The sequence below is a fragment of the Sebastes fasciatus genome, chromosome 2 (assembly GCF_043250625.1).
Source record: "Sebastes fasciatus isolate fSebFas1 chromosome 2, fSebFas1.pri, whole genome shotgun sequence".
Lineage (NCBI taxonomy): Eukaryota > Metazoa > Chordata > Actinopteri > Perciformes > Sebastidae > Sebastes > Sebastes fasciatus.
In genome coordinates, this window is record NC_133796.1 from 10,959,805 (window position 1) to 10,974,090 (window position 14,286).

General features: G+C 42.6%; 1 protein-coding gene across 3 annotated transcripts in view; it reads left to right on the forward strand.

Moving 5' to 3' along the window:
- Positions 1 to 14,286, forward strand: part of LOC141783932 (AT-rich interactive domain-containing protein 3B) — a 62,810-nt gene extending 48,524 nt beyond the window's left edge. For 2 of the 3 annotated variants that reach the window (XM_074661537.1, XM_074661555.1), the window contains exons 5-9: positions 2,264 to 2,447; positions 4,550 to 4,809; positions 8,380 to 8,655; positions 9,595 to 9,687; positions 9,801 to 14,286. In XM_074661537.1, the coding sequence (XP_074517638.1) occupies positions 2,264 to 2,447; positions 4,550 to 4,809; positions 8,380 to 8,655; positions 9,595 to 9,687; positions 9,801 to 9,994 (1,007 nt within the window). In that variant the 3' untranslated portion in view covers positions 9,995 to 14,286. The remainder of the gene's footprint in view (positions 1 to 2,263; positions 2,448 to 4,549; positions 4,810 to 8,379; positions 8,656 to 9,594; positions 9,688 to 9,800) is intronic. The other variant, XM_074661545.1, reaches the window with a different exon arrangement.

Below are 14,286 nucleotides of genomic sequence, written 5' to 3' on the forward strand. Positions count from 1 at the left end.
GTTTACTATGACACTTTTTGATAACCAAATTTGCGCGATCTGCTTGAAAACAGGACCTTTTTCAAATGCATTGTACAGTTGCCTAATGCCTATTATACTATTGCATTACTGACTATTTTTTTATACACATTTATATATTACTGTATACATTGTTCACTTGGTTGCAACTGCTTTTAAAAAGGTATATCAATACATTTCTAGCTACCACCTACTGTTAAAAGTGCAAAACAATTTATTCGTTTGGAGGGATTACGGCTAATTTCACTTATTGGTTAACTAAAATTGGAATACAGACCTGACGTTTAACAGAGATAATAAATACGTGTTCCTCTCTTCTCCTCTTGCTCTGTGCATATCTAATCCAAATGATCTGTAAAAGAAGCTGGCATCTCTGCATCTTGTATTGCTAATTGTTAATTGGCTCTGGAGATAAGATGGCTATTTTCCCAGAAGAGCATTTTCTGCAGCTTTAACAAGCTGAACAATATTAACCGCATACACACATGTGCTGCGGTGCTGTGGCTACGTTCATTTTTACAGGGTGAGAGAAAGTCTTACAAGTATGTTTGGAGGTATATATGTTTATTGCTTCATTACGTACACCGGAACCATCTAATGCAATCTAATACCATCTTCAAATATTAATTTACATGAATGGAGGTGGACATAATTAACTTTTTTTTGCAACTATGCTGTATTGTATTGCATTACATTTTACAGGTATAACTTATAAATTGGTTCTACTGTACATATTATAATTGTACATGTATTTCTGTGTTATCCTGGCTGCCTGTACTTACCAGCTGGTCTGTGTGTTTGAATGTATAGACACTAGCGATTAGTTCCTATTCTCTTTAGCCTGCAACCCCTAAAATCCTCACTCACATCCCATTGTTGCAACGTTAACACGCAGAATGAGGAAACTGTGGTGCCAAACAATGATTGTTCAATATATTGCTGCCTCATCGGCTTTCCCAACCCCTCGTGTAGAGAACCATTGCTCAATAATGACTTGTTTATTAACAGGTTATAACTCTCTCTCACAATACCCAGACACAGATCCTGTCTTTGTCTTCTAGAAATCTGCTAGATTTCAACTTTAAGAGGGATTTTCAGTGAACACAACAGAAGAGAAAGCTTTAGTTTCAACACCTTCAACATTACAACCAACAGGTCAAAGCTGCCACACCTTTCTGATCTCCACACGTACTGTATGTAGGTCCATGTGCTCACCTTGGCCGCTTGCACATGGCTTAAAGACATGTTGCTAACTTAAGAAAATGAATCAGGGCTAATCTTCGTGGCCTGATCACACTGCTATTTTACACGGTCATTAATGAGTCTGATTCCAGGTTGAGAGCAGCCTGTGGAGGGGCTGAAGGATTGTCTGGCATTAGCTGGGAGGGCAAATCTGTGCGACTCCCCTGCGCCGGGCCCGGCAGCGCTATAACAGCAGAGGGGTGTGGATTTACTCGGTACAATCCTCTAAATGAGCTTCATTATACTGGCCTATCCCGGAGCCCTCCACCCACCGTTGCCCATGGATTAGCAGGTCGTCACAATCCCCAGTCCCCTCCTCCACGCGTCATGCTCACACTGTTGCACATTGCACTTTTTGATTCTGTTGCATACTGCAAACAACCACCCCCTCCTCTCTCCGGCCCCCCCACCACCCTCCCCTCCTCCTCCCCACGCGCTCCCTGCAAGCCTCGCTGCAGATAAGCTGTTGACAAGATTAATGCATCTGTATCAAAAGTCTAGAGCCGCTTTGCTTTGTGTTGTTTGCGAATCCCCTTTTCCAGGTCAAGCCAGATTGCCTTAACTGGGCTAATATGTTTTCAAGCCAAATTTAACAGGCATGCAGGGCAACAGGCCTGACACACTCGTCTTACCAGCATCCTGACAGCACTTAGATCACTATCGAGAGGTTTAAAATGCTTCTGGGCCTTTCGACATTGATTGATTGATGGATGAATTAATGCATAATTTAGAATTCATCCTGCTTTGTCATTTTCACAAATGTACTTTCTGTGTAAGGTGCCGATATGTCTGAGCAGGGACGCGCACACGAGAGAAATTGCCAGCATTATGGGATCCATCCCCGTTGGGATTGTCCGTGTTAAAAAATGCATGCACACACGTGATACACAAATGCACTTCAACCCACCATGAAGCGTTCATTGTGAGTCATCAAGCTGTTCCGATTCAGATGTATGATTTATACCGTATTGATTTATTTTATGGTTTTTCCTCTCCTCCACAGGAACACCAGTCAATCGTATCCCCATCATGGCCAAGCAGGTCCTGGATCTGTATATGCTGTACAAGCTGGTGACGGAGAAGGGAGGCCTGGTGGAGGTCATCAACAAGAAGATCTGGAGAGAAATCACAAAGGGACTCAACCTGCCTACCTCCATCACCAGTGCAGCTTTCACCCTGCGCACACAGTGAGTCAAACAAAAAGCATCTCACTGGCTGCAGTAGCTATAAATTGACCCAGTCTGTCTAATGTTAATCTTATGTAAACGCTAATTTAATTTCATGGGAACTAAATAAAGAATGTCAAGTGTGTGACTTCTCAGCTGGAAACAAGCACCTTCTTATTCCATGAATATGTGTGTGTGTGTGTGTGTGTGTGTGTGTGTGTGTGTGTGTGTGTGTGTGTGTGTGTGTGTGTGTGTGTGTGTGTGTGTGTGTGTGTGTGTGTGTGTGTGTGTGTGTGTGTGTGTGTGTGTGTGTGTGTAGTATTGGAGTATGTGGATATTTGTGTGTGTTGGTATGAGTACGGATGTCAATATTAACCCGTGCCTGTGTGTTTATACACATGCGTGTTTGTTTCCTCCATCGGGGCCGCCTTCCCTCTTCACATTCAATCCCTCCGTCCATTACATCACACATAGCCTCCATTGATTCCCATAGATTTATTGATGTGATTTGGGTCAGAGTTCACAATGACTAAGGTGGGGTCTGACTGACAGATTGTACGCCAAGCCGCGACTAAAACGCTCTTGCCATCTCGATGGAAATCCTTCCGTAGATGTAACACCTTCTCTATCCTGTCCACTAGCAGCGTGCCCTAATGACCCTTTATGTATTTTTAATGTTGTGTCTAGCGTTGCTCCGTTAGCTCTATCTAATGGACGCTGCTCTTAGCTTCTTATTGACCTGCTATTCCACCATTATGCAGTCGGCACGCACAACACTGTGTGTTCATTTCACCGAATGCTCTTATGGGATGGAGAAAAATACCAGAGCTGTGACTGTGCATACTTGTAGAGCCCCCGTCAAGTCATCAAAATATTCTCAGCATACCAGGTGTCTCAATGAATCCTGTGCACTTAAGTAAGAGTGTTTCTGTCAGCTTTCTGGAGTAACTTTAATGAGTACATGTCATGTATACAAGTACAGGTTTCTATAACCAATTTTCCGCTTGAGGAACCACCATTTTTGATGTGTATGCATGTAACCATCAAATGAAGGACTTCAGACAGGAACAAAATCACTGTCACGGCAGTGCTAGGGATAAAATTAAAGATCATTCTTCATAACAAGACATTAAATAATGTATAGTAGCCTTTATAAACAAAACACAATCAGTTTCTACACCTCAATTCGTAGACTATTTGTAGAAAATAATATTTTCACCTTGAGGAAAAACTGTGATCTTTCACTACAAAACCTAATAAATTAAAAAGCATCTTGTGTCACACTTAAAATAAGACAACTTTGGTACAAAGATTGGTTGGGTAGGGGAGAAATCAGTTTACATATTGGCTGAATTTAAACAGGTTTTACATCAACCAGTTTACTTTCTGTCTATAAAGCTGATTCCTTGTGTGCATGTTAATTTAGTCACTGGTCAGCTGAAAAAAAACTTTTCAAAGGCAGAGATTACTGTTGTTGAATTGAAACAGCTGACAGACAGTATTATGTGCTTTTGTGTTATGTTAAAGGGGCCATATCATGCTCATTTTCAGGTTCATACTTTTATTTTGGGTTTCTACTGGAACATGTTTATTTGCTTTAATGTTCAAAAAACACATTTTTCTCATACTGTCTGTCTGAATATTCACCCTCTGTCTGAAACGCTCCGTTTTAGCGCCTGTCTCTTTAAGCCCCTCCTCCCGAAAAAGCCCAGATTGCTCTGATTGGCTAGCGAGAAAAATATGTTACACCTTTGCAAAGGTAGTTCTCAAGCTGTGGGCGATATATTCTAATGAGCCTGCATGTGAAATAGGAAGGGGAGCCAAATGTTAATGGCTTGTTGAATCACGTTTTCTGATCTAGACAGCCCACAATAAACTGACTGGGTTGTCTTATTGCACAGTTAAAGGGTTGGTAGGCACTCCAGATACCCCTTTAAAGTAAATATTCTTAAAATTTGACATGTTTCACACCAAAACATCATTAATACTTTTTGATTTTGATCAGATAAAACTGGTTGTGGTTATGTTTGTGGGCTGGATTAAGCCAATAAGTCTGAATGGTAATGCTAATACTTGCCTTGTGGTGATCTGATGTATTGTTTTGTGTGTGTTTTCCTCTTAAGGTACATGAAATACCTGTACCCGTTCGAGTGCGAGAGGAAAGGCCTCAGCTCCCCAGGTGAACTCCAGGCCGCCATCGACAGTAACCGGCGTGAGGGTCGTCGTCCGAGCTACAGCAGCAGCCTCTTCCGCTTCTCCCCCTCTCCCAGCACAGCTCCCCACATCCTCTCACCTCCCAAGATGCACCTCTCGGCTTTGGGGGCAGGGGCCTCGGGGGCCTTCAACGGCCTCCATGTCTCACCAGGACACTCTCTGAAGAAAGGTAGGAACCAGACATGGAGACTTCTGATGGCGTGAATTAAACTTCTAGCGACAGTAGAGACCGCAACCCAATTGTCTGCACGAATTTTGCACCACTTAGTATAACATATATTTTAAAAATAATCACAGAGCTTCATGGCAGCATAAAGAGGAGGCTAATCTGTATTCCACTAATAAAAATGTGGGGAAAATAAGTTAACGGTATGTGGGGGCATACTTGCGAGCCCTCCCGATTTTCCCGGAAGACTCCCGTTTTTCATTGCCCTCTCCCGGTTTCCTCCCGGGGTCACAATTATCCCATATTTCTCCCTATTTATGGCAAATTTTCACACTTTTTTTACCTTTTCGTTATCTTAGCCTGTTTCTGGAAGTGAACAGTGTGTATAATCCCTACTGTTTCCACCCGGACGACAATACAGCTACACCAACTGTCGTTTCCCGGCGGAAGAGAGCAGTCTATATGCTCGCGACACGGCGCAGTTTGAGCTCATGTTTAAGCTGCGCTCGCCATAGCGTGCAGCGCCCAAAGTTGGGCTTTGCTTGACGCAGCGAAAAGCCGCCGTGGTGCGGCGCAAGCTGTTGGAAATAATGGGTTTCAGAACGCAGGCGTGCCGTTGGCGCCTTGTGTCTGAAAGGACCTTCAGTGAGTGAGAGAAATGGAGAGTACTAAGAGAAAGAAATACTCAAGCAGGAGCAAAAATAAATAAAAACGGATTCACATGCCAAGTTCACACCAGAGGGGTGAATTATTCAGTTTTCTTGGAGTCAAATCAAAAGTTTAACATAAAAATGCGGATGCAGTGTACTTATTATTTTGTTATTTTCATTCTTTAAAAGTCACCAAAATGCAGGAAACAGTCTCCGAAACTCCAATTTTTCTGGGGGAGGCCCTCACGACCCCTTGCTACGGTTTTGAAATCCTCCCTTTTTTTAAGGTCTCAAGGTTGGCAAGTATGTGTTGGGGGGTACCTTCTAAAACAAGCCTGCCTGCAAATAAACGGGCAGCTCTCAGATAAACATGTGTGTAACTACGAAACAAGCATATACGTATGCTCAGAAGCCCGTCTCTAGATCTATAAAGGTTATATTAAACTGGATAAATGTTTACTAGAGAGAATGTTTACTGGTTGGATTGAACTGGAGTGTTCCAGTTACAGATGTGCTGAGACTTTGAAGTATTTGTAGGGAAATACTGCCCTCTGTCGCATTTTAGAAAAACTACAACTAGACATCAACACGTGAATGAATCAGTACTAACATATGAGGTTCTATTTTTAATGATTTAACGAGGCTTTTTTTCAGTATCAGCTTGATTACGAAGCATTTAAAAGACATTATATACAGGCCCTGACACCACACCAAAATAGGTTTCATCCGAGCACCTGCTCCTTTTGTGTCAAATGTGTGTGAATGTGTACGTATGTGTGCGTATTGGTATGACGGCGTGTGCATGCAGGAATGTTGGTATGCGAGTGTGCTGTTACATTTGCGTATTAAATTCTCGCAACAAGTCATGTTCCTTCCCTCCACTGGATCCCGCCATCAGTGTGTGTGTGTGTTTTTATATGGCTGTGTGAGTGTGTGTGCATGCCTGCATGTGTGTGTAGTCCATCCAGGTGTTTAAGAGTCCATGTTTGAACCAATCTTGCCTGAGGCTGCTGAGAGCCCTCACCTTTACTACTGATTAATAACACGGTTCCCACGCTGGGGGGGACACTTTATGAACTTTGAAGCCTTCAGTCCACATCAGTAGGATCCTGTTGATAACTGTCATTATTACCCTGCCGTCTTATCTGATGTCTCTTTGGCTTGGCTGGAATGTGACTCTGCTGTGTGTGACCCTCCATGGTTTGACTTCTTGTATAATGCACTGTATTTTACCTGTCAATCGCTTAATGAGGTCAAATCGGATGGCACGTGGCCCGACTGACCCGCTCACTATTGGTGTGTAACTGCTTTGCATGTCCAAAACCAGCTCTGTTTAGTTTGTATTTAAAGGAGTGGATCTTAAAGGGTAACACCGCCTAAATTAAGAATGTTATTTCCATGGCCTAGTAAAGTTCAATTACTATGTGTGAAACATGAGCTACTCGCTCTTAAAGCCAGAAATAGATGATGAATGGGAGACTGATTTTACGAGCCCACAGAATGTTTGTTTTCTTTTTTATACCCAAATGAGCTTTATTCTATTGTAGTGGTGTCAGCTGTGAAACAGAAAATGTTCCTATATACTCAGATCTAGGGATGTCACGGTACCAGAAATCTAGTAGTCGATACCAATACTAGTGAATTTACACGATTCTCGATACCAATTTGATACCACGGTAAAAAAACAATAAATCCCATGTAATTCAACACGCACTCCTTTATTAAAAACATTTAAACATTACAAAAAACAGGCATGTAGCCTTTAAGTAATACATAAAAAGAAACGTCTATTAACATTGCAAAACAGAACAGTGGCATGTAGACTTCAAGTATTTAAAACAAACAATATAGTCTGGATGTCTGTCTTTGAGGTGCTTTGCTAAATTGGAAGTATTTCCTCCTTTGGAAAGAAAAGTACGACGGCACCGCTACTGCACCGTATACTGGTTTTTGCGAATCTATTATTACTTGTGAATCCACCTCGAACGCAAAGTACTTCCAAGCCCGACTCTTGCTATTTGTTTTCTCAACGAGTCGAGGCGGAGGTAGCGCTGCAGCAGCTGCCCTCTTTCACGTCTCGTGTTGTTGTTTTTTTCCGTGCTGTTACTGCGTTCTTCTTCTTCCTTCATTTCACGGCAGAGGAGAACACTTGTAAGCGTATACTTACCCCATTAGATCTGGAAGAATCGCATCTCCAGTACCTCCGATCCGGTACCAAATCACCATTACAGGCATCGTTCGGTACCGAAGAAAACGAGTACTGTCACATTTTCAGAATTTGGTTGGTACCGAAGAATCGGTTCTCGTGACATCACAAGTTTGAGTTTCAGCACTCTAGTTTTTTGGATTTGGGAGAGAGTTGTTCATGTCTACTAATATTTTTTTGACTGTCTTATACCATTGGAATAACATGTATGAATTTTGAAAATGGGCCTAGTTCCCGTTTAAAGTGGATTCTGTGCTGGTGGTCTTTGTAGTCCATTACAACTAAAATCTTGGAGTGATTTACTTTGTTTAAAAAAGTAAAAGTATGTAAATGTAGCCTTGGAGTCTTAACACACCGTTCTTTATTGATATGCAACCTTTCTTGTCCTTAAACCTACCTGAGGTCTGCTTGATTTCTAATTTTTCAATGTTGCTGTAGATTTTCTGACAGACATAAAAATGTTATTGTGATGAAATATTCCAATTCTCCCATAGTAATATATGGTAGATCTATCCATCCATTTTTAATGCCTACTTATCTCATTCAGCATTACACAGGCTGGACTCTCTCAGCTCACGTTGGGGAACAGGGCCGACACACAGACAACCATTCACCTTCACCTAATGCACATTACTGAATTTATTTTCAGTCCATGCAGATGGGCTAATGGATCCATTACAATTCATTAAACTACCCCTCCATTTCTCTCTCTTCCAGATGACCTTGCCTCCTCCATCATGGCAGCGAGACCCTCCATGGCACTAGCTCTAGGTCACCATCAGGTGGCGGGTTTGGCAAGAGCCGCCACGCTGGAGCAGCTGAGAGAAAAGCTGGAGACCGGCGGCGGAGGAGAGGGGCCAGAGAGGAAGATGGCCCGCCTGGCGGAAGAGCAGCAGCGCCTGATGCAGCAGGCTTTCCAACACAACCTGCTGGCCATGGCTTCCCAGATGCCCATGAACCTGCGCTTGGGAGCCCCCACCATCACCACCAGAGGTCAGTGCTGCCGAGGTTGTCAAAAATACTGTTCAAAGAAACAGTGGCTACCTCTGAGTCGGAGAAGTGAAGCCAATGCTCAAGTGCCTTAAACCTGCATTCTTTCTAATAGCCAGCAGGGGGCGACTCCTCTGGTTGCAAAAAGAAGTCTGATTGTATAGAAGTCTATGAGAATATGAGCCTACTTCTCACTTGATGTATTACCTCAGTAAATATTGTAAACATGAGATTGGGTCTCAATCACTAGTTTCAAGTCTTCTTCAATACAGAATGATGTTCATTTAATAAATTATGATCCCATTTAGAGTCAAATAGACCATAAAGCAGGGGATGATTTAGGGCGTGGCTACCTTGTGATTGACAGGTCGCTACCACGGTGTTTTACAACAACGTCTTACAACGTTAACCCTTTCACAGTGTGTTTTCAGTTCATGAAAGTTAATTGTAACATTTTGGTCGCCTAAAAATGTCTTAATCAGCGTTCGTTGTACTAAGCTCCACCCTCTCGTGTCACTTCTGGTTGCAAAAAAACAACATGGCGACGGCCAAACAGCCGAACATGTGGCTTCAAAACCGTAGTCTTTAAACCAGTTGGTGATGTCACGGTGACTACGTCCACTTCTTATATACAGTTTATGAAAAGAACCTGGAAATGATGCAAGTTCAGTGTGTGTCCATTGACTCAAAAGAGGAACTTAGTATTAGGCAAGTTGTACTCTACAAGGTTTGCAACATTTCATTTTGACAACGACAAAGTTTAAACAACATTTTACAAATCTATCTAAAATTATACCCAGATATAAAATGCAAAATAATTGATCGCATGAGTCTTCACCCACATAAATCAGTATTTAGTTCAACTTGGTAGCAATCTAAGAGTATTTCTAAGCCCTCCATTTCTGGATATGCACAACTAAATGTACTATTGTTTTTTTTCAGAAGAAAGGCAGCAGGACATGTCTCTGAGCATCTCAACCAATGGAAATGCCAGCATCACTGTCTCAGTGGAAGTCAATGGCACAATCTACTCAGGTCTGTATGGGGGAGGAGTTATTATGAGATAAATAGTCAAAATGTGGTAAATCCTTTACTTCACCCTTGTAGTGATAAATGTTTATGTAATGACCTCTTCCGTTTTCCTACAGGAACCCTGTTTGCCCAGAAGTCTGGCGGGGCCCCGGGCCCCTCTGTGTCGGCTGCTGCTGCTTCAGCCTCCCCCGCTGGAACCAGCACTAGCTTTGGCTTCTCTGCACCCCTGGCTCAGACCCTCAGCCCCACGTCCTCCTCCTCCTCCAAGGGTTCCGGCTCGGCTGAGCAAGCCCCCAGCGGGTCACCCTAAAACTCAGGCTGCCCTTTGTACCTGCTCCCCAGGCCTCTCTTCCACCGGGAGGCCCAGCAAGAATACAGTACAATGAGAAACCCGCTAAGAATAACAAACTGTTGCACAACAAATACCTCATCAACCCTGTCAACCTCTTGGCTGTCCAATCATGAACACAGAGCCCAAGAATATTATATGACAGCACGTGCCCAAAACGCACAGCTATGCATTTTATTCAACAGACAAACACATACACGCACTACACTACAAACACACACACAATTATACACGTACAGACACACAATCGACACACACACTTGTTAATCCTAATGTACATGCTTAACACAATCAGCTCAGCCAAAACCCACTGACAGGTGTAGTCACAACTGAACTTGAAAAGTTTTATCTTAGGATGTTTTTTGTTTGTTTGTTGCCATTTTGTTGTCTTTTTTTTTTTTTTTGATTTTGTGTTTTTAGAATGATTTTGTTTTTAGTTTTTTTTTTCTCTTTTTACATACCTCAAATCAAGTAACCTGCAGTGGTGTCTTTACCTCAGGAGCTGTAGTATATTTAACCTGAATCAACTTTATTTTTATATTCTTTTTGACCTAGTTGCAATCAGGGGAGGTCGGGTAACTCTCGCCAGTGGAACCTCACGTACAGAGCAGCACCCACCTCACAGTCGCAGGCCTCCAACCTTGGCCGCTCAGGTTTCTTCAACACACTGTAGACTCTTTGCTCAACCCAAAACTGGTGAATGATCAGATGCTGTAGATCAGCACATTAAATAATTTCATAACTCCGCCCTCAGTTCAGATAAGTCCGTTATATTGGTTGGAAGGTTATTGATGTACGCAAACCTCCCAATACGGACGTGATTTCATCAAACTCTCACTAGCAATGCACAAGATTTTTATGTCCACCTAAAATTCAACTTATTGCAGGTCCGCACAAACTGTCTTTAAACACGTAGCGCACAAAGTTGGGGGGAACGGCAACGCTAATCCACCCACAGCAGGCCTCATTTCTCCACCCGGCTCCTGTCTACGTTACAGAGAGGTAGCAGAGAATCAGGTTTGTTGCCCCCCCTCCCCCCCCCCCCACACATTTTATTTGTGCATCCTTCCTCCAGCCACAGAGCTGAACATCAACCTGACAGCGTCATCATAGTTCTCAGGCGTCGTACCGGCCTCTCTGCTCTGGAGGGCATCTCTCTCAGGAAGCAACGTGACAACTGCAAGGAATCGCTGTTTAATTTAAAGAAAAGAAGAAGGGATTCGTACCTGAAGAATGCACAAGTCTACACGGCTGTTCAAGAATACCTCAGACTCTCCCAAAAAGGAGAGCTACACTACATACCTCATACGGCTGCAAAGCCACCAAGAAGACTTAACGCCGCAACCCGTGATGGACATCCTACCTGAACTGACGTGAACGTACCGACACACTGCTGGTGGTTTTTGGGGACAAACGGAACCGGGATGGGCTCGCTATCTCTCTCCTCCTGTGTTCACATGTATAACTTGTTTTATGCTTGCTTCCTTTCTTTTCTTTTTTTGGTTCCTCAAGTTGTTGTCTGAGAAGAGTGATATATCTGCTTTTTTTCTTTCAGGGAAGAGGAAACGAATAGTTAGTTCCTCGCTGACACTTCTAGATTTGTAGGATTGTGAACGGGTTTCAAGGTCGCGGGGGTCAGAAAGATTAAAAACAATCGACCATGTTAACCTTAAATTTGACTGCGAGCACCTGAATCATGGTCAACGCGTCTTTTTTTTTTTTTCCACAACAGCGGCGAAATGATATGCATGTGTACAATCATGTGACCAGCGTTTTGACACCCCGATCTTCTGGCTAACCTTCACGTTAGCCTCTGGTTATTGCACAGCTAGATACCAAAGACTAGCCAGGTCGCTCCTCTTGATTTATCCCTCGTACAATCCTGCCAACACCTTCTGTGGTGCACAGCAAGGCAGTTCAAGGTCTGTTTTGGACTGCATCTCATTTGATCTGATTTTGAGTTTTTTCTTAAAGCAAGTGAAAATATCACTCGGTTTAGTGAGGTGAGATAAATTCCTGTATTTCACTTTTTACGGCATAACTTGATTGTTAAATACATTTATGACTGGATGAAAGACTCAAAATCTGATTACACGACATGTACAGTTAGCAGATATTTAATTAGTTATCCAGAACAGTAGCCCAGATGCTGTGGCTTTCCTGTGCTCTCTCCATAATTTAATCCTTTACATTTATGGGGGCTGTTTTTTAACAACCAGTGTGGATGCACGCCCTCTCCACCGGTGTGGACGGAGGCCCAAAAGCCCTGGCCCCTTTATTAAAACACCCACGTTCTGATAATCCAGAAACACCTGGATTATCCCTTCACTTGTAATGTATTTTTCTCCCTTTTAAAGTCAATTTTTAGCATTTTGAAATACCAACAAAGGATGAATTTTCTAGCTTTATCCGTGTTGAATGTGAGGCATTTTAACCGTTTAGAAACCTCTCTAAGCCCAGTGTGATCCGAGGTGGGCCGCCTTGTTGCTTTTACTAGACTGTATTTTAGCCATTACGTGTCAGGTTTTGCAGATGTTTTGCAGTGCAGATCACAGTCGAGGGTTTTCAGGATGGCGGCGGTGGTCCTCTTGGTGTACTCTTCAGAACCCTGTATGACACATAACTGTATTTTATAAAGGTGAGAACTGTAGATGCTGCCTTAAAGTAGTTGCTGGTGAGATCCGGCCAGTTTTCACTAACTTGACTGGCTGGGAAAATGTCCTTCTCTTCAAGCTTAATCCTTTGGAGAGTAATCACATTTTATTTTGTTAAACAATTCAATCAGACGTTAGACACCAGTTGTCATTCATGCTGTTGGTAACAACTGAGTTTGGCTATTTATTTGTGTGTGTATTTTTTCTTTTCTTTTTTCGTCCTGGTGGACCTTGTTTTTAGTAACAGTTGAGCTTAATCCTTTAGGCTGCATTACTGAAACATCTTCTTGTTTCTAAAGTCCAGGCTTTCTGTTTCATCTGCTTAGTCTAAGCAATGACTGTTTGATAGTGTAGCTTCACTGCCTTTGTGTGTGCGTGCGTGCGTGTGCGTGCGTGTGCGTGCGTGTGTGTGTGTGTGAGTGTGTGCAAGCAGGTTCAGTATACAGTATGTGGTTGCAGTTCTACCATGTGGAGTATCCCACCTACATACACTTGTAATACCATGAGGGGTACAGCAGGTGGCGCCACTGCCACGTCTATTATATCACAGGAGGAGGTTATTGCTCAAACATATGAGTTTTGATGACATTTGTAGAAATCTTTAATTAAATGGGGTCCATCGAGCTCCCATTTAGTGTACTGGGAACTTCCCATTACACCCACTAGTCGTCTTCTGCATTTGAATGGCACTTTGTGGTTCGTTGTTTAGGGAGTTGAAAGTATTGAGGGTTGGTCATTCACTTCTCCTCTCTGATCTCTGGGCTTCAAGCCAGCAACCCCTACCCGGTCACCTCACCAAGCTCTTGCCACCTGATTTGCTGTGTGGATGAGTATATATGATGTGTTGTGTGCCTGTGAGCCTGCATGTGTGTGTGTGTGTGTGTGTGCGTGAGTGTGTGTGCGTGCGTGTGTGTCTATTAGAGACCGCCCCTACCTCGTCATACCACAATACCTCAGGGCAGTGGGCTGCAGTCACTGTTGCGTTCGATATTGAAGCTGCATTGGGGGGACGAGTGCTGACGGAAGCTGCGGTCACTTCGCTGAATGCAACGTTGGTTTTGGTTTTGCATTTTTTTGAATTTGTGTCGTCAGTAACTGTAGGCGAGGTCTCGTCACTCAGGAAGCTGTGAAGTTGGAAGTCTGCAGAACCTTTTGTCTCTCAGATGATTTTGGAGTTAATTCAGTTTTAAATTGTTTAAAAGAACTAACCTGATCTGTGTAAAAACAGGCGCATATGCAAGTGGTTATCGAATACCTCATTTATCAATTTTATGTTGTTGTTGTTTTTGGCTTGTACAATGCTCCGTATATTAATTCAACTGTGGGGTTTGTGCATATTTTTGTACTGTTATTATTATTATGGACATGGTAATAATGATATTACTGATATTATAGTTTTCTCTTTGATTAAAGCAAACAAAAAAATAGGACAAAACACATGAATGCTTGTAAAAACTGGTTTGTGCTGATTGTATTTAAGAGGAGCACTTTTCCAAAGTGGTTTTCACACATTCAGTTTTGTTCATATTAGTAATATAAAGATATGGTTCTCAGGGCTTTAAACTTGTATGTCATGATAAAGTTTTACTTTATATCTTA